The sequence below is a fragment of the Eufriesea mexicana genome, unplaced genomic scaffold (genome assembly GCF_001483705.2).
Source record: "Eufriesea mexicana isolate 0111107269 unplaced genomic scaffold, ASM148370v2 scaffold9585, whole genome shotgun sequence".
Classification (NCBI taxonomy): domain Eukaryota; kingdom Metazoa; phylum Arthropoda; class Insecta; order Hymenoptera; family Apidae; genus Eufriesea; species Eufriesea mexicana.
Genome location: NW_016917301.1, coordinates 544,939 through 565,626, shown reverse-complemented (window position 1 = coordinate 565,626; position 20,688 = coordinate 544,939). Strand labels below are relative to the sequence as shown.

Below are 20,688 nucleotides of genomic sequence, written 5' to 3'. Positions count from 1 at the left end.
GTTTATTTCTGGTTTTGATATCGCATTTTCAAAGAATAGGACCGGATGTTCGAATGAGTGTGGCATTCTAGTGCGTATTCTCCCTTCGGCTCTTAGGAGTTAGAGGAGGAAATGTATATTATGTGATATCAAGCAGCATATAGGAGGCTCTATATGTATTAACAGGGATAGGTGTGTAGCTTCGACATCTTCGTCATGAATATATGGGGATCATTGAAGTCATGGAGAACGAATAGGTTTGAAAGTAAGGATAAAGTGAATATGAAGTGTGAATGTTGCATTAAGATAAAATTTGTATGTTGTGCATTGGATATGGGAAATCAATTGGAAATTGAAAATTAGAAACATATCAGGAATAATGTGGCTATGTCACGTGAGCTGCATTGGACCAATAAGGCCAGTGTTAAAATGAAGTAAAGAGTACATTTTATCTGCTGATGATGAATGAATGTGATGTTTTGGGACAAGACCTCCAGGTTTGGTTAGATCAACAGGCCATAGAACATGATTTGATTCCACGATTTTAATAAATATGTTTGTTATTTTGTTTCAATTATAGTAGGTAAGGGTTAGATTCGTATTTATACGTATATATATATATAATATGTATACATGTAATTTCAAAATTTAATACAGATGCATTGTGATCTCCTTTATTTTCCATCCTTTACAAAAATCTTATAAATACACGTTTAAAAGTAAATGGAAGCATTTATAGATTTATAGTATGTATGTATAAGTTATATAAATTCGCAAAATTTGTTAGAAACATAAATTTTAGTTTATTTTAGGGTAGATTATTAGCATGGGATATAGGGGACCCCTTTGTTTGATATTAATTTTAGCCATAATTCGCTTTTTGTAACTTTAAAATGTTGTTTCTAACACTTATATGTTAAAAACTATTGTTACGAGGAAGTAAATGGCTTTTCTTATATGAAAAAGTGATTCTACATTTGTAAACTACCCTACATATTGTTATTGCATATTATACCAAGCATATATTGACAATAAACTATTTAAAAACTATTATAAAAGGTTCGCGAATTTTTTGAATGTCGATTAAGCTTGTGAATTTCCGTTTGACTTTGTCAAGGATACCATCTGTCCATATAGGCATCTGGCGGTGACAACACACGTCAGTTGCTCTTCGACCGTCAAGAGGTACACATTGAAACTTGAACTGCCTAAATTAAATTTCTTATTTATTTCTCACTCTTAATAATATTTTTAACTTATTCATTTACGTTTAACTTTTAATAATTTACTTAATTAATTAATTTATTGTTCTCTTTTAATAATTTATTTAATTAATTAATTTATTGTTCACCTTTAATCATTAATTTAATTTATTTATTTATTTTTAACTTTTAATTATTTATTTAATTTATTGTTCAATTTCAATTATTTATTTAATTTAATTACTTATGTTTAACATTTAATAATATATTTTATTTATTTATTTTTCACCTTTAATCATTTATTTAATTAAATTATTTATTATTCACTTTTAACAATTTACTTAACTTACTTATTTTTTGATTTTAATTATCTATTTAATTACTTTATTCTATTTTCATTTCTGATTATGTTTTTAATACTTGAATAAATATTTTAAGTTCTATTTTTTTAATTTTATTGGTGTTAGTGGACATTAAATATTTTTATAAAATAAATATTTTAAGTTTTATTTTTTTAATTTTATTAGTGTTAGTGGACATTAAATATTTTTATAAAATAAATATTTTAAGTGTTATTTTTTTAATTTTATTGGTGTTAGTGGACATTAAATATTTTTATAAAATAAATATTTTGAGTGTTATTTTTTTAATTTTATTGGTGTTAGTGGACATTAAATATTTTTATAACTTTTAAATTATTACCGTAATTCTACTAAATCGTATACGTTCGAGCGATATTACGCGACTTCTTTTACTCGGTGCCGGTCGAAGCAAGTTCGTACGTGTCCGCGAAATCGCGTGTGTGTTTTGAAAGTGTTGCAAGAAAAGAAGAAGGAATTTCAACCAATGTTGACATCGTTATATTGACGACGCAGCAAGGGAAGGACACAGTAAGGCTGATGGCAGGACGAAAGCAACAGGCGATCCAGAGCTGCTATGATACCACAAAGGGAGCAACGGTCGGTAAGTCGCATGTTTACGTTTCCTCTGGTTACCCATCGAGTCGTAGGACGAATAATCCGGAACGGCAGGGGTGACTAGTTGTATTTTATTATTTTCGTTGCAAACATATTAACCACGAGTGCTAATGTACTAACGTACAATAGCACTCGTGCAATATATATTCCTGTGATATATTTGTAGCATCAGACTAAGGCTATCTTGTACATCTCGTAATAAAATCTCGTTTGAAAAAATTTTTAAATTCTATTTTAAACTGGAATTAAAAAATTTTAGTTGTTCATTTCGTTCAATTCCATATTTATCTCACGCGATTTTTAACGAATACAAATATAAGCAAGCATCCCCTTAGTTTTCACAAACAAAGTAACAATTCCAATATTTTCAAATTATTAAAGGTGTAGCTTCGGTTTTGAAATTACTCATAATTTTCTTTCTTCTTCCACTTTTTATTAATGCATATTTCTTCTTCGACATAAATTTTTAATCAATTGAAAAGTAGAGTAACCGCAACTCTTTAAGTATCATTATCCCCGATTTTTACTTACGATTAAGATTTCGAACAAGAGGACACAAGCATGTTTTATATCATTTTTAATATCAATTTTATAACCATGTTCATCACATAATTCTATTATTCATGCAAATTGCAGGATTTTTTTATTTTTGCACATTTGTGCGGTATTACTGTGCATACTGTGCACACTGTGCACACTGTGCACATTGTGCTTGAGAAATCGTCAAAATCCCTCGAAATTCGAAATATTTAAATCGGGAATTAAAACTTTATCAACTTTTGATATAACATTAAAAAAAAACCAAAATCACGAAAAATATAGTGCCTTATGTGGCTGCTCTGTGCTTTTCCCCACTATTATTGCAACTTTTAAAGCACCGTAAGTGGCAACGCATTTTAATAAAATTGTCCCATTTAAAATAAATTGTTCCATTTTAATAAAATTATTTCTTCTTTCATTGTATAATAATCTTATGCAATTACCAATTTACCCAATTTTCATTTTCCTGTTATTATTAATTGCTCCTTCTCCGTTGCAGCTGTTAAGTATCCCACATTTTGAAATTTACTTTGTAATTCATTTTCTAATCCACTTCGTGTTTGATTTTGCAGTATATTTTATATTACGTTCTGTATTGCATTTTGTTATGCATCTTGGAATTCATTTTATAATTTATTTGGTGATTTATTTTGTGTGATATTTAGTATTATGTTTTGTGTTATATTTTGTATTATGTTTTTATAATGTATTTAGGCACGGGTCTCGATTGCGTAGCCACCTCCACGTGGTGAGACCTGATAATTGGCATCGTTTGTCAAAGATGTATTTTCATATTTTTCCAAATGAATTTTATCTCGTAGTTTTCCAAACATTCCATAAGTTCATCTTTGACAAACGATGCCAAGCTAAGAGCTACGCAATACTCGCAGTTCAATTTATCCTCTGAAAGGATACCTTTTGGTACCTTGGAGGTTAGATTGGAATCACGAGTACCACTTTATTTGCCCCCCCTCCCCCGCATGGGGTTTCGCGGGATATCGTGGATGCATGCGTATTAGGTTCAATTTGTTATATATTTGGCTCCTGGTTACCTTTCTTGCACTTGGCTTTCTGTGATATATTGTCTCATTTCGATGGAAAAGTTTTCATATTACTTATCAGTTGAAGTAAAAATTACAATAAACTGTTAAGTTTCAGAAAACAGGACGATTCGACGATCATAGTAAGAGGTTAGGGCGGACATCTCTTCAACGATTGACGAGGGCCTCTCGATTCTTGCTTCTTTCGATGTTAGTCACGATCATGGGATTATTAAACGTGGATACGATTTCTTTGGAGAGGGGAGACGTTTTGGATTTTGTGATTGCATAAGTTACAGATATCTAAAGAATAAATAGTTTAATCTCTATTATTTGTATCAGTCTGTTCTTTGCAGTGGTTAACTGAAGATATTTAGGTTAGGTTGCAAGCTTACTCGATGGAGGAATTGTTTATACGATAATAAATTAACGTAAAATATATTTTCACCTGATATAAGTCATTTATATGTAAGCACTAGTATGAAACACAGAAAAATAATTTTTGATAAGCTATAGTATGCAAGGGTTAAAGAAATTACTGATTTAAATAGTCAGTGCATCATGCAATTTTAGAAAAAAGAATAGGTGATATTGTATACCAAAAATTGCACAGTTCTTGTTTATCCAGAAGTGTTCTTTGCACTCTTAGGGTTATATTAACTTTGTGAAAACAGCTATCTCAAGAATCGATTTAAAACGTCAACAATGTATAGTTGGTTCGAACGATACAGTATCTTCGTAATATCAATCGAATCTAAAATTATATACAAGTGTCCCTAACCTCTGAAACAGTAGTCTGAAATATTTAAATAAAAATAGGGTGCTCGAGTGCGAATCAATGTCGTACAATATCGTTCTCTCGAATATTTGAGATTATTAAACGGAATTTAATAGTAATAAATTGTCAATAAGTGGTAGTGAACGAATTAAGTTAAAATTCCAAGTCGATTAATATTTCTTTTCACTTTACTGCCTGGTATTAAACATCTACAGCTACGGATTACAGTCGATCTAGATGTCAGCGACATCTGCGGCGTTACTTCGGCATTAAACATGGCCGCCGCTTACTAAGATAACCTACGAGCGTGCTGTATCGTTCGAACCAATTATTAAACGTGCAATTACGACTAGAACACACAGAGAAAATTCGAACAAAGTTATAGTAGTCAGCAATGTATTAATCATACGATAAAATGCAATATTTATTCAATTAAATAAACAATAAGACAACAATGAGAAGTTCCTTCGAATCTCATTCGAACTCCTACATTTTAGCCTCATTCACGTCGAGCCCTTTTCCACCCTTTCCATCGATCGATTACGGTGGTGAAAACGCGATCTCTCGCCCTCGAGGTTGCACATTGTATTCTACTTTTCACGGTGAAACGCGAGCATCCGTGCTGGATCGTGTACCGAAAGGACGACGTCGAAGAGACGCGTCGACGACGATCGTTCGTGATTACGTTCGTTCGAGATATTACAAATAGATTGGAAAAAGGGTATACGTGCGTGTGTGCGACGAACGACGGCTTGGAAATCAATGGGAACACGTGGGTTGAACGGAAGCGAGGGATGGGGGATGATATATTCATTTATATTCTTTTTCTCTCTCGTAATTGATTTTCTGCACATTTTATAGGTAAAATGGTTTTAAATGATATAGGAAAATTTTGGAAGTAGCACAACAAAGTATATATGAATAATACATATATCATTATGTATGTATATATATGTATTACTAAATATAAATAATATATATATTACTCATATAATACAAACAAGTATTCGAATATATATAATATTAATAGCCGTAAATTTTGAATTAAATTTCGAATAAATCCTGATGGTAAATTAAAAATTAAGAAATGTAAATAAATAATAAATAAAATTGTGTTATTTCTATTCTTGTCGCCCTTATTTTAGTCTACTTTCAAGTTCAAACGAAATGTACCAACGATTTAATAAGGGCGAAAGAAAATATTAAGGCGAGTACGTAAATATAAGCGGCCATATTGTGGGTTCACATAACCTCAATCTCCCTTCGCTTCCAAGCCACCCGATTATCCGACGATCGTAAATAGCGACATAGCGTAAGGCGTAAAATATCAATCGAAACGATGCGATCTTACAGCTGAACAGGAAAAATTCCAAAGACTCCTTTTGTGCTTCACAATTGTTACGAATGTGAAATTCAGACGAACGAAGACGAGTACGAGATATTGTGGTCCTGACGAAGCTGTACTCGTTCTTAGAATACGGCGAACCGTGCCGCCATCTAGAGCACGGTTCGCGAAGTGTGCGCAACGTTCTCATTTTGTTACGGTGTAAAGGCTCACACAATTTCATGGATAAACGTTTACATTGGGCGCAGTGGGTTTTACACTTAACGATATTACGCGGAGAATCACCGTACGACACTGCAATTTTTCTCTGCTTAAAAATCAACGAAAATTCCGTCTTTAAATACAATCAACCACAAAACAAGATACTTACAACGGAAATTATAAATATAATTGATACCAATCTTCTGTAACGTAATTCATAATAAACAACGATAACTTAACCTCCCTAACCTAGAAGAAAATAATAATAAATTCAAAACTTAAAGATAATCGATGAAAATGATCTCAAGTGAGATGTCAATCGATAACGCTCATAAATTAACGTATATAGTAACATATTAATCAACAATGTTTCAAAAGGAAACTCGAAAGATCACAAAATGAAATACTCGTAGTGTAACCATTGAGGTTATGTTGACAATTTTGCTGCGAAATTGCCATAATCGTACCGTGCATCTCGACTCATGCCCTCTCACCGGTTTCCCTCTGGAAAACGTCATAATTACACACGTTCTCTCTCTCTCTCTCACACTCTCTCTTTCATGCCCTCTCACCGGTTTCCCTCTGGAAAACGTCATAATTACACACGTTCTCTCTCTCTCTCACACTCTCTCTCTCTCTCTCTCTCTTCCATTCTTTCGATGACACTCACGATTAGCAATTAGCAGACGCGACGTAGTCACGCGTCTTCGTTGCTTCGATTTACGATTAATGTATAACATTTTTACTTAGATTGTTCTGAGCAATTGAGATCTAGTATTGGAGGGATTTCATATACCTGAAAATTGTTTAGTCACTTGCTTCGTTCTCGTTTCACCTCTTCAGCTCTTCCTCCCCCTCCTCGTCTTGCTCCTGTTCGTCAGTTTTCACCGTTTCACTTGCACCAATCGAACGCAAAGCATCATGGATCTCGCACCTCTGCCTCTCGATCTCTTCGTCCTCTCTTCGACGTTGATCATCTCGAGACCCCTCTTTCATCCCCCTCGCGTATCTACTCCTCTTCGCAAATGTTTCTTCGCCATTTTGTCGATTTCTTCGATCACTATTTCTTCATTTTTTTTTTAAATTTTTTCTTTCTTTTTAAATTAGAATACTCTCACTCTCTCGCCTTTCATACATTACGCGTCTCATCCATCCTCCGCACACCGCACGCACTCACACTTATCTGAGAGTAACAATTGACATGCGTTTCGTAACTTTCCTAGCGTCTAGACAATGTGTCCTTACCATTGTCTTAATTATTTTTTAGCTTTTTTTGTTTACTTTTTAATGTACTTCGTACGTTTCTTTATTTGTTGTGTGTGTATGTGTGCATGTGTGTGTGTGTATGTGTGCTTCTTTGGCATAAATTTTTCCGTTTTTTTCGACACCAGGCTACGTTAAAGGGAGCCACGGTGAATCCGTCAAGCGTCGCTGTGTTCTCTCGAGTTTTAAAAAGAAACAGGGGAAAAGGCGAGTTCACGTTTGTTGTTTTCCTTAATCTTCTTTTTCGTTTTGTCTCTTCCTCTTTTTTTCTTTTTTTCGTTTTTCGCAGTGATGTTAAAACGGATTTTTCGGTTGGAAACGATGACGCGATGTCGATGACGATGATAGACGCTGATAGACGGGATCGTTCGGTCGATCCTTGTTCGTGTTTCGTGTTTGAACGATGATTATTCGTCTTTCCTCTGCTATTCCGTTCGTTTTCACGCCTGGGAATTCACTCGACAGCCTCAGGTTCGCGATAGGCCGAATACTCGATACTCGGAATCGGTCGAAGCTAGTTCGAGGAGGTTCCACGTCGTTTGAACGCTCGTGAACTGTTATTGGTTATAGTCTTCGATGGTTCGGGGTATTACAAAACGCGTGGAACTAACCTTACTACCATCGAGAGATGTCAACGTGTTTCTCGAGGATATCGAGGGAAACGTGGGGAAGCAAATGACTCTTAATCGACGACATGGAATGCTTGTTGCAAAAATGTTATAAAAAGATCGATCCTATCTCGACGAGAAAAATAAATGGAACGCACATCAATGATATCATGACAGGTTTGACTATAGATAAAAAGCAGAGCACCAGTTATTGTGCCAGTATACATATATCACATTTATCATCACCGCAGAAGGGAGGTTTCAATTCCAGTTTCCACTAAGGTATTGTACATCAATTCCCATTCGATCCGAGTTCCAGTCGCTGTATTATATATAAATCGCCATTAACCTTCACCTGGTGTCGCGTTACATTGTGGATTACCAACGGAAATGTGACTAATGTAGCGAACCAATAACAGTTTTACACTCTACCACTTCCTATCTTCACTAAAAAGCTCGCCCATGCGTATTCCGGATAGCAGTGAACGCGTCAAACTGTCTCAAACGACGTCAAACGGTGTCAAATCGCATGAAATTACGTTAAACGGCGTCTGACTGTTTCGGAATATCGTCGAAACGGTATCAAACTGTATCAAACGACGTTTAAGATCACATCAAACGGCGTCAAACCGTGTAAAACGACGTAAGATTGCATCGGAACATCGTCAGAACGGTATCACGCTGCGTCACATGGTGTCAAACGACATAGAACGGCGTCAAACAGCGTCAAACCGTATCAAACGGTGTCAAATCGCACGAAATGACGTTAAATGGCGTCAGACTGTACCGCAACATCGTCGAAACGGTATCACACTGTATCAAACGACGTTTAAAATCACATCAAACGGCGTTAAACCGTGTAAAACGACGTTAAACCGTGTAAAACGACGTCAGATTGCATCGGAACATCGTCAGAACGGTATCACGCTGCGTCACATGGTGTCAAACGACATAGAACGGCGTCAAACAGCGTCAAACCGTATCAAACGGTGTCAAATCGCACGAAATGACGTTAAATGGCGTCAGACTGTACCGCAACATCGTCGAAACGGTATCACACTGTATCAAACGACGTTTAAAATCACAAACGGCGTCAAACCGTGTAAAACGACGTCAGATTGCATCGGAACATCGTCAGAACGGTATCACGCTGCGTCACATGGTGTCAAACGGCATAGAACGGCGTCAAACAGCGTCAAACCGTATCAAACGATGTGAAATCGCATGAAATGGCGTTGAAACGGTGTCAGACTGTATCGGAACATCGTCAAAACGATATCACACTGCGTCAAACGGCTGAAACCACCTGTTCTCGCATTCGACCGACCCGTTCCGTCTTTTCCTCGTTCAGAGAAGACCAGCTGCGGCGTAGGAGCCGCAAGTAGGCCCGTTCCTTTGCTCAGGCATAGGTCCATTCGTTAGATATCGTTCGATGGCTCGATGAATCGTCAATGGAGGGTGAGGGTGGCGCGCGCGCCCGTCGGCGGCGCCTCGACGCCCGATGGAATGACACTTAGGAACCTAACGAGAGAAACTGATTCGACGACGTTCTTATCTAAAACATGTTCGAACGAAGTGGCCGCTTGTTAACCGTGTAAAAACGTCGAATTGCCCCGCTTCCGATCGATCTAACGATCACCGGATCGTTGGAAGAAGAGAAACGGAGCAAGCATCGCGGGGATTGGTGGTCAGGGATTCGGGGTGGTTGGTCGAAGCGGGGCAATTATCGAGCAGGACGCGCTAATTAATCCTAATGCGATCGGAGACGTCACGGAGAGTTACGAGAATCCGCTCTCGACATTTTTCCTCATCTCTCCCTGCTGCTAATAATTCGCTAGTATTAGACTAGGTTTTATCATCTTCTCCCTCTCTTCTCATCCGTTCTTCCCATGCCTCGGTTCATCCTTCAAGTCGCTAGGCAGTCCGTTCCTTATCTGAAGTACTTCAGACCAGCAACCAGCAGGAACTTCTCGATGAAAAGGTCGGAATCGAGGACGGCGATGTGCGCGGCTCGGCCAATCAGCGTGTTCGCCGTGGCCGGCAACGCGTGGTGCACGTCGTACCTCACCAGGCTCACTCCGGACGTGGACATCACCGGGTACAGGATGTTGTGCACCATCTCGCGATACGCTGCGCCTGCGAAACAATTTTATTTTTGATCAGGCTCTTCTTTCTTTATTCATTTCTCTTTCATTTTTCACCTATGCATCGCCTGTTTTATTCAATAATTAGATGGGATAGGAAGAGTTGGGGTACATAGCGTAGCAAATAGTTTTGGTTTCAGTTGATTTCAGATATAGAAGCGATAGGTGGTGTATTTGGGAAAAAGAATTATGCCGGGATATTGCATGTGATAGTGATTGTAGAGAGCAAAGGATGTAAACAATACCGAGAAAAGAGAAAGGAAGACAAGAATGAAAGTGAGGTTAGGAAGAGGCAAGATGGCGGCCGGAGCGACATTTAGAGTGAATATAACTACTTACAGACAATTAGAAATTCAATTTATAATTAATTATCCGAATAATCATATAATATTATATTCATATACATATATATATTTTATATTCATCAACGATTATCAAATATTACGATAATCAATAATTTATAGAAAATATGAATACAGTAAATGACTATTCGCATTTCATCGCCAAGATAGCAAGTATTGATTAATTTCTCGAATAATAACGTCCAAAAATTCGCCAAAAATGAAAAATAACGAAAATAACATAACCCAAAATAAAAGGAAATCCCTCTCCATAAAACTACCCCAAAGAACGAATCAACAAAACGAATCTTCTCTGTACAAAGCCACGGTTCATATCGTATTTGGGAAATACCGTTTAAAACTTGGAATTTAATCCCGTTCCCGAAATAAACCCTAAATCACGTTTGGTTTCCCACGGGGATGATAAAACGCGGTGCAGTAAACTCGGAATACGTCTTCTCGGCTCGGAGCCAATAGGTTTCTTCTTTCACGTAAAGTGGATGGCTCTGAAGGAAAAAGACGAACGCGTTCTCGCCGTCTTTAGGGCTTTCCGATGGAGCCTCATTCTGCCGTGAATTCCGACTGGATTGGCCGTTCGACGGAGTCTTATTACCGGACATGAATGAAAAATAAATGGCGTCCGATTACCTTGATCGGTCGAATCCCGTACGGCGGCTTTGCACAGCTCTATACGCGCGGAATGGAGCGGCACGTATCGATCCTGCGCGCTGCCGCACAGGAGGACGTGTTTGAACTTCTCGAGATTGCTCTTCTGGCTGAGGCGGAACATGAACGACCGTCTGACGTCCGTCGAGTCTTTCATGGCCAGTTGCAGCAACGAACCGGATTTCTTCAGCTTCTGTATGAACCACATGCCTGAAATCGAATTCCGCCATTTTTATTCCAGGCTAATTCCGTGACCTTAGCAATTGGGGGTTGTTTATGGTTTCTTATTCATGGGGATGGAAGCTTTAAGCTATTGGAAAATCAGTTGCTAATTTAAAGATTGTTAAATTGTTTTTGGTGCGTTCGTGAGGTGAGTTTGAGAATAATTTTTGTGGAGGTTGTTTGGTATGGAGCTATACGGAATTTTTAATTTTTATGGACGAGGTAGGGGATGAAGATAAAATTGAATAAAAATTTTGTTAATATTAGAGGAACTTTTTTGAATGATCCTAATGTGATAAATTGTTAATTTCTGTTGATGGATTTGTGTGGTGAGTTTTGAAATAATTTTTGTGAAGGTTGTTTGGTATGAAGTTAGGTGGATTATTTAATTTTCATGGACGAAGTAGGGGATGAAAATAAAATTGAATAAAAATTTTGTTAATATTCGATGAATTTTTTGAATGATCCTAATGTGATAAATTGTTAATTTCTGTTGATGGATTTGTGTGGTGAGTTTTGAAATAATTTTTGTGATGGTTGTTTGGTATGTAGTTAGGTGGATTATTTAATTTTCATGGACGAAGTAGGGGATGAAGATAAAATTGAATAAAAATTTTGTTAATATTAGAGGAACTTTTTTGAATGATCCTAATGTGATAAATTGTTAATTTCTGTTGATGGATTTGTGTGGTGAGTTTTGAAATAATTTTTGTGAGGGATATTTGGTATGAAGTCAGACGGAATTTCTAATTCTCATGGACAAAATAGGGGATGAAGATAAAATTGAATAAAAATTTTGTTAATATTCGATGAATTTTTTGAATGATCCTAATGTGATAAATTGTTAATTTCTGTTGATGGATTTGTGTGGTGAGTTTTGAAATAATTTTTGTGAAGGTTGTTTGGTATAAAGTCAGACGGAATTTCTAATTTTCATGGACGAAGTAGGGGATGAAGATAAAATTGAATAAAAATTTTGTTAATATTCGATGAATTTTTTGAATGATCCTAATGTGATAAATTGTTAATTTCTGTTAATGGATTTGTGTGGTGAGTTTTGAAATAATTTTTGTGCGGGTTGTAGGGGATGAAGATAAAATTGAATAAAAATTTTGTTAATATTCGATGAATTTTTTGAATGATCGTAATGTGATAAATTGTTAATTTCTGTTGGTGGATTTTTGTAGTGAATTCTGAAATAATTTTTGTGAGGGATGTTTGGTATGTAGTTAGATGGATTATTTAATTTTCATGGATGAAGTAGGAAAACTGAATTAAAATTTTGTTAATATTCAATGAATTTTTTGATTAATCATAATGTGATAAACTGATAAATTATTTTTGGTGTATTCCTGTGGTGAGTTTCGGAATAATTATCGTGAGAGTTGAGTAAGGTTGTGAGGATGAAGTAGGGGACGAAGGTAAAATTAAATTACAATTATTTTAACATTCTTTGAAGTTTCTGGATTATAATAATTTGATAAATTGTTAAATTCCTTTTAGTAGGTATAATAAATTTAGAAATGATTCTCATAAGAAAATTGAAGTATTTAATTTTAATATAAAAATTTTGTTTCTTGAATATTTTTATGGTAATAATTCTTCAATTGATTCTCAAACTTTTCTAAAATAATAAAAATAGCATTGTCTTAAAAAACATCGATACTTTGAAAAATATATTTTCTTGGGGTCAAATAATTTCGATTAATTTTGCCAATCTTCAAATTAATTTTCACCCTCTAAATATGAACGATAGTAAATTAAAAAATATACGAATTAAATATTGTTTTATATGATATCTTCCATAAATTTCATTCACATTTGTCAGACAAAAATTCATTTGAAGAAATAGTGGACATATTCGGCTGGAAAAGAAAAGGTCGATGCGTTCTTACCTGCGTTAACTAATCCACTGGTGTTGTACAATGTACCCAAGTGGGGGCCGCTTAGGCTGAGGAAGGTGTGTAAACGTGGAAGAAGCGGTCGTAATTGAGGCCGCGTCAGAGCGTTCCTTATGATGATGGTCCCTAAAGAATGTCCGATAAAGCTCACTTTTGTCGGGTTCAGACGAGACGACTCGATGTGGTGAAGAATCTCGGCTACCAATCGATCAGTCATTGTGTCGAAATCCGAGAACGTGTCACCCTTTTCGCGAAACAAGAAAGCAGACGATGTAACACTCATTCTTACATCCAGAGACACTTACTTACTTAAAAAGCAACGCAAAGACAATTACTTAAATGTCATTTATTCCCTTTGATTTTTAATTCTAAAATCGTTAAATTATAAATTTGATCATAAAAATAAAAAATCCTCGTAAATATTTTGAATTAAATAATATTAATTTAAAAATTAATTTACTTTAAATAGATTATATTGTTCGTTATTGTTTTTAATTTTCTCTTTTAATTCCTAATTTGTATGGATAAAAATAATAGGAATAAAAAATATCCACTTTGGTCTGAGAATTAGGATTCGATGATAGTTATAAATATATATAGTGATATATTGATAAGTATTTATTAAGGGATTTAAAAAATACTGCTATGTATATAACTTCGATGTTTCGCGTAGGGTTATAGGGGGTTAACTCGGTATCCCATAATCTTTCTATTTTCCCTTGATCCTATCTAAATTGATACTATCTACATACCCTAAGATCTTTATCGACTTCGAAGTAAAATCTTATTCGTTCTATTAAGACATTTCACGAAAATACCAAAGCTCTAAAAATAAATACGTTGCAAAAATATTCGTTTAACTTTTCACCTAAATACCTTTTCATCTATTTATCGACCATCATTGAAAAATTATTGCTATCAGAATAGCCCAGGTCGCAAAAAAAAGTTAATAATAATAATACCGATTCGAATCAATAAAAATAAATATATATCTCACAAAAATTGCTCGAAAAAATATCTTATCACCTATTTACTTTGCACATCTACCATAATTAAAAAATTAATGCCAGCACGATAAACCAGATGGTCGGAAAAAGATATACTAATATTAATAATAATAATAAATAAATAAATTACATAAAAATATTGGTGCAAAAAGAACGGAAATATATTCGTATTAATAATGATAATAAATAAATAAATTACAGAGAAATATCGATGCAAAAGGGATAAAGAAACCCGAGTGAAGGATACGTTTATCCCGCTGAAAGCCTTACCCGATTCCTCTCGGACATTAAAAAATTTAGATGCGCCCCGGGAAGACTCATTTCCAAGTACGTCTTGACCAAACGAAGATCAGCAGGGTTGCCATCGAGACCGTGGACGCAGATGATGAGATGAGGCCGTTTCAGCGAGAACAGCCGGTACTCGTTGCTGATGTGGAAGTACGGCATGGTCGAGGCCAGGGTCGGATAGTCACTAAGAGGCACATTCGATCTTAGAGGTTTTACCGACGACGGGGTCAGGAAGTCACCGAATCCAAGGGAATGGGCACGTTTATGGAAACGCAACTGCGCTTCCTTGCGTTCTCTAGAGGGGTAAGGTAGACAAAGAGAAACTTAACTACGAAAAAACACAAAGGTACTGCCGAAAGCCGTCGCAGAACTCAAAAGCCGGGTCTAACCAGCGCGGATGCTTGCAAACCAAAATGGGAGACAGGGGTAAAAGGATTCTTGCTTGGTCGAACACGCGAGTCAATCGTACACCATATACGTAATACACAATGCACAGTGTGCTTGTTTCATTTGGAATGCGTGGGAATTGCAAAATTTGGGTACTGGGTGCTTAAAATTTAAACTATGGGATTCGTGGGACACCGTTGTACCAGGTTCTGGTTAGTAACACCATAAGAAACATTCCAAACAAAACCAATATATAGAATGCTCACACTATAACTAACCAATGACTTTCTTACAACTAGTAATTATTAGAAGAAAATTTGTTAGAAATGAAACTGTTTTTCCTTCTAACGAGACAATCATCAGATAGTAACAGTGTCAACTCTGTATATATGTTAAGTACATTATGTATTTATATATAAGTGTACATAAATATAAAGATAAATCTCGCGAAGAAACGAAAGAGGAGCAGAACAGAGGAACTGTGTGAGGCTGAAAGGGGTCTCACGGTCAAAAACCTAATATCTTGGTGACAGTGCAAGCTAGTTAGTAATTACTATGAATATAAGACACTTGGACATCAAGGTATACGCTACTAATCATCAGCAAAATGATCTACAATACTCGTGAAGCATCATGAGACTATTCTATAGAACACCCAACTCTAAGATTCCAAAAATGACTTCATCGCATCCATCTCCTTGGAACATTAGACTTAAACAGACTAAACAATAGAAATAGCTTCATCCAAGTGGAAGCCTGTCAACCAGGATCACTCCAAATCTCGCAGCATCAAGAACGCACCTGTAGATCTTCCCTGAGAAGCTCATCTGCCTCTTGAAATCTTCCTTGCACTTCTTAAAATTAATTGCATCGTCCTGTGTCGTTTGTAGTATCTCCTTGCCCTCCTGGTAGCAGTCCAAGCAAATGTCCCTAGCCCCGTAAGGCAGGTCCCTCTCCCTTTCTCTCTCCCTGTCCCTATTCTTCTGAGGGCTACAAGGCGCAGTCTTTGTCTGCTTAGGGCTTCTAACCGGCTTTACCGTCTCATAGACGTGGTACAAAGGATTATCGATAATAGCTGGAGGATCACGGAACTCCTCCGGAGGCGGAGGCTCGTCCTGGAACATCTTAGGAGGCGGGAGTCGCACTTCCTCGTAAGAGTGCTCCTCTACAGTCTCCTTAGTCGGGGCTGGCCTCTCCTTTCTAGGCACGATCTTCGACAGTTTCTGACGTAGCTGCTCGCTAGAGAGCTTCGCGTTGCGACGCTGTTCCGAGCTAGACGTGTCCCCGCTGCTCACCCACCCGGAGCACTCTGACGTGAGGTTAGAGGAGCTGGAGCTAGTGGTCGGGCTGCTCGGCCTGCTGGACGGCGGGCTGAGCGGGTTCGGAATGACGGGAAGATTGTTGCTAAGGCTGTCCTTGCTGTCCCGGATCGACATGCACAGCAAGGACACCGCGCTGCGTGGCACCACCACCTTGTTCTGCGCCACTGGCACGCTGGCGCATCTCAGTCTTTTCACGCTCGGCGCCGGGGCTACGGCGTTCGAGACGTTCGAAGGGGAAGTCCCGTTCGTTACGGATGTCTCCATGGGAGATTTCATGGGCTCCACCTGCCATGACAGAAACATTAGTTAGACTATGCGATTCTTAAATAGTTTCTGTTACTGTTGCGGCCCGAGGACCGCAATGTCCCAGGTCAAGTGGAGGACTGTTCTTTGTCCTTATTGTCAGCGTCCCTTGACTGCTATACATGGTCACCTAAGTCACCACTTAGGTAACCGTAACAAGGATCGATATATCACTCTTCGAGACGATAAGTACAAGGACCTAGATTGTTTAAACAACCACCATCATCAAAAGACGCTGAAGCTAGCACACACCTCCAATATTATACCAACCAATCAGCAGACAGACGAACTTTATGAAACCAGCGACAAGGCATTCACGAAAGGATTCTTCCTAAAAACTCCATCACGACCACACCACGCAGGAGACTGTCTACTACTAGAACTTTCTGCAGTTCAAACATAACCAGGCCTACCTCTATCGAGTTAGAGTAGGCCGCATCCCAGCAACATTGCTGCAGCAGCGTAACGGGCCTTACAACCCCGCGAAACTCCCCAAGAGAGTTGCAGTGTTCGGGCCGCAACAGTTACAGTGTCTACAGGTTCTTCCCAATAAGACCCATTGGGCCCATTGGGACTCATTGTGTGCACGAAGGTGTGTATCCTAGGTATTGTTCATTTATAGAAGATCAAAAGGATTGGCCCAAGAGACAATCACGTTCGTACACACATCCTTCTCAGTTTACAATCGAAGCGTTATATCTAAAGAGCATTGGGCCCTCTATAGTACCTTCAGTATAATTTTATTGTTATTCTCCACCTCCAGGACGCTCGTCGTGGGTACCGGAGGCGGAGGTCGATATTTTGGCAACGGTGCAACTGCGGGGTCCTGATAAGCTGGGGGCGGAGGGGCCGGTTTCCTGTGTCTATGGCCGCACTTCCTGCTTTCCTCAGCCGGATGATCTATATCTAAAACAGGCGCAGAGTGCGGTCTCCTTCCATACCTAACCTTTCTCTTCTCCACTCTCTGCTCCTTCTTCGACTCTGGCATAGTGGTCACGACTTTGTAGAACACCTCGTTGCTCACTTCCTGTATCTTGTCCTCGCTCTGAGGCCTCCTGTGCTTCTCCTCGTAGCACGGTGTCACGCCATTCCGCGGTGACTTGACACCTGGTCTCTCGTCTCTCCTCCTCGGCCTCTCTCTGCAGAAATCGCAGTACTCGTTCCTGTCCACGTCGTCCACTAATCTCTCTGTGCTCTTGGGTCTCCTGGGCCTCTCCGGCTCGCCGTGGGTCCGTCCACTGGTGCCATTCGTGCGATAGAAGAACGAATCCGTGGTCGTCGGCGTGTAGTTAGACCTCTGATACAGAGGGTCGGCCATCATCGAGTGGCTGCTCGGCAACCCTCCGCCGTTCATCAGGTCCTGGGCCTCCACCTTCCGCTGGTTCAGCCCTGACGAGGTCTTCCCGATCGTGTGGTACCTGCGAGATTCCAGTCCGTTCGCCTGGCTGTATTTACCAGCGGGCTGGTGAGTCTCTTTGCGCGAATTTCCTCGGTAAGTCACCCTGTCCAGAGTGGCTGTGTGAAGGGGCTGCTGTTCTGGGAGGAAGCTCTCGCCGTTCACGCTCACTTTGTTCGCTACGAAGCTATTTTGGTCGTTGGTGGCCGTACTTAGTGGTTGGCGGGCTGCTAGCCGATGACTGCGTGGCTCTAGGCGGATTCTTCTGGTGTCCAGGGAATGGTAATCTGAAAACAAACGTGTGACCATGGTTAAATAATTATAGCTGGAACAATTGAAATTACACAGTCTCGTATAGGATTTAGGTTAGGTTACTGGACAATTTTATGACAAATTCTAGAATTTTTTCAAAACTCCATGGTGACAGTAACCCCTGTCAGTAGCTAGTATCATTGTTGTCACGTAGAGTTGAAAATGAAGTGGAAGGTGTTTTATGGGGGACGCGAATCCTGTCGAGTGAGTAATTTACATAAGGCAGGAGTGGTTAAGCGAAGTGTGACCACGATGGAAAATAAAAATTTTGTAAACCCATGGCGCGTGAAAGTTGAGCGATGACTGCGAACGTAAGGGCTGTATGCACGTAGGGGTACGTTCCCTTATGGGTGAACCGTGTATGGCCAACGAGAGTTCAGAGCAGCAGTTTTTTTAGCGTAAATTCAAAGGGAGTGTACCGGGGGGAATATAAGGAACAGGGAGAGTGGTAATTATACAATGTCTGTCAAATTAAGTATACTAATAAACAAATGCTATTATATATAATACGCATATTTCACTATATATAGTGGCATACCATTCTATAGTATACTAGGTAGGAACACTCTACTGTAACATACTATAGAGTACACCGTACAGGAATATACCACACTATTGTATATTAAATAAAAATGTACCATGCTATAGTAAACTAGCTATAATACACAAAGTTTTAGTATACTATACAATAGCACATCTTGTTACACTATACCACTATATTATATTATACACAATCCAAGAAAGAAATATAAAAGAATATTTACATTTTAAAATCCTATTAAACAATTGTCAAGACGACACAACAATTATAACATAAAATAATATCCAACTTATAACATAATACCAAAATTGTTAAAAGTCATTATCATCAAGCCTTAGTCATTCGAAAGCAACAAAATCACGAAGTCACGAATCATTCTTAGCATTCACCTAACCCCGTAGAAGCTCAAATACACTCCCTACCTTCAGCAACGTTGGGGGCCTTGTTCTCGCTCCAGCAGTCTGTCATTTGACAATGGTCCATGGTTGGCAGGCACGTGGGCACCGTGAGAGTCTGCTCGCACGACTTGTTCGAAGGTCTGTACCCAGGCAGCTGTTCCCCAGGCGGCAGTTCCGGGAACATGGCCGCCAGGAGCGACGTGATGGAGGTGTTCTGAGGATCGGCCTGCTGCCTGGGCAGCACCAGCATCTGCGTGGACTTAGCGCGGGGCAGTGGGACCACGGGCGTCGAGCCGAGGGATGGGTTAGGCGCGGAGCAGGCCTGCTGGCCAGAGGGTGGGAAAAGCGTGCTACTGGACGGCGCTGTCGACCTTTGCCTTCCTCTCGAAGGAACTGTCGCTGGCGGAGTGACGTTCCTCGAAACGCCCCTCTGTCGCGGGAACAGCTGCGTGGACACCGATCGGGGAAGGGTCTTCGGCGAGGTCCTCGGCTGTGCTTGCGGTATGTCCGGGCCCAATTGGTCCAGGGACTTGCTGTGCTTGGCGGGCAGACTAGAGGGCGTGAGCGTCAGGCGACCTTGCACCGACTCCATGTCCTGCGCAGCGCCCTCGCTCCTCGGCGACCAGATACCCATGGATCGAGACTCCAGAATCGCTGCTATCCCGCAACTGCAGTCGTCTATGCAGGGTACTGAAATGGTGGATAGATTTAATTTAATTAGTAATAAAGGGAGTGGGTGGAGGTAGCTAATTTGGGGGTATTGCTAGTTTTGTATTTAACTATCTTTGATGACGCGTGATATAGCTTACTCATTTAGACATGTCGCGATTTTTCATTTGTTTGTGTCTTTAATATTTTATTCCCTATTTTTATGAGAGTTTGGGAATATTAGAGTCGATTGAAATAAAATATCTTAACATTGCGATAATAAAGTTTTAGTATACTGAATCGAAGTCCCCTTTTGTAAGACACGAGATATAATAATGTGTCAGTAGATTCGCTTTAACTTCTTTCACTCCGAGTTAAATTAGAATATTTTTGGTATGGATTGTACCAGTAGGGCGCAATGTTTGGGTCTCGATGCGTAGCCACCTCCACGCGGTGAGACCTGGTAATTGGTATCCTTTCTCAAAGAATTAATTTTGGGAAAGGATACCAAGCTGAGAGCTACGATTCGCGTTTAAAATATTTTTTATCTATTCTAAATTTTTGAAAATAAACTCAACAAGATTTACCTATTGCATATCACAGATTAAAATTCGTATTGAACAGTGTAATCAATAAAAAGATATTTTTTCGAATATTAGTAGAGTTTCGCGTTTCAAAAATTTTGCAAATTCGAGTCCACTCCTATTTCAATAAATAGAAATAGAAAATCCTATAATAATATATATATTAATAAACTCAACAAGATTTACCTATTGCATATCACAGATTAAAATTCGTACTGAACAGTGTAATCAATGAAAAAATATTTTTTCGAATATTAGTAGAGTTTCGCGTTTCAAAAATTTTGCAAATTCGAGT

At 38.6% G+C, this 20,688-nt stretch overlaps 1 protein-coding gene across 2 annotated transcripts in view; it reads right to left on the bottom strand.

Annotated features, from left to right (window-relative positions):
* Positions 1-6,633: 6,633 nt before the first annotated feature.
* The window catches only part of LOC108553242 (uncharacterized), an 80,011-nt gene continuing 65,956 nt past the window's right edge, over positions 6,634-20,688 (bottom strand). The window contains exons 11-17 of one of the 2 annotated variants that reach the window (XM_017908066.1): positions 19,186-19,851; positions 17,242-18,197; positions 15,691-16,496; positions 14,485-14,797; positions 13,202-13,451; positions 11,067-11,294; positions 6,634-10,069 (exon numbers count right to left, since the gene is read on the bottom strand). In XM_017908066.1, coding sequence (XP_017763555.1) covers positions 9,864-10,069; positions 11,067-11,294; positions 13,202-13,451; positions 14,485-14,797; positions 15,691-16,496; positions 17,242-18,197; positions 19,186-19,851 — 3,425 coding nt within the window. In that variant the 3' untranslated portion in view covers positions 6,634-9,863. The remainder of the gene's footprint in view (positions 10,070-11,066; positions 11,295-13,201; positions 13,452-14,484; positions 14,798-15,690; positions 16,497-17,241; positions 18,198-19,185; positions 19,852-20,688) is intronic. The other variant, XM_017908067.1, reaches the window with a different exon arrangement.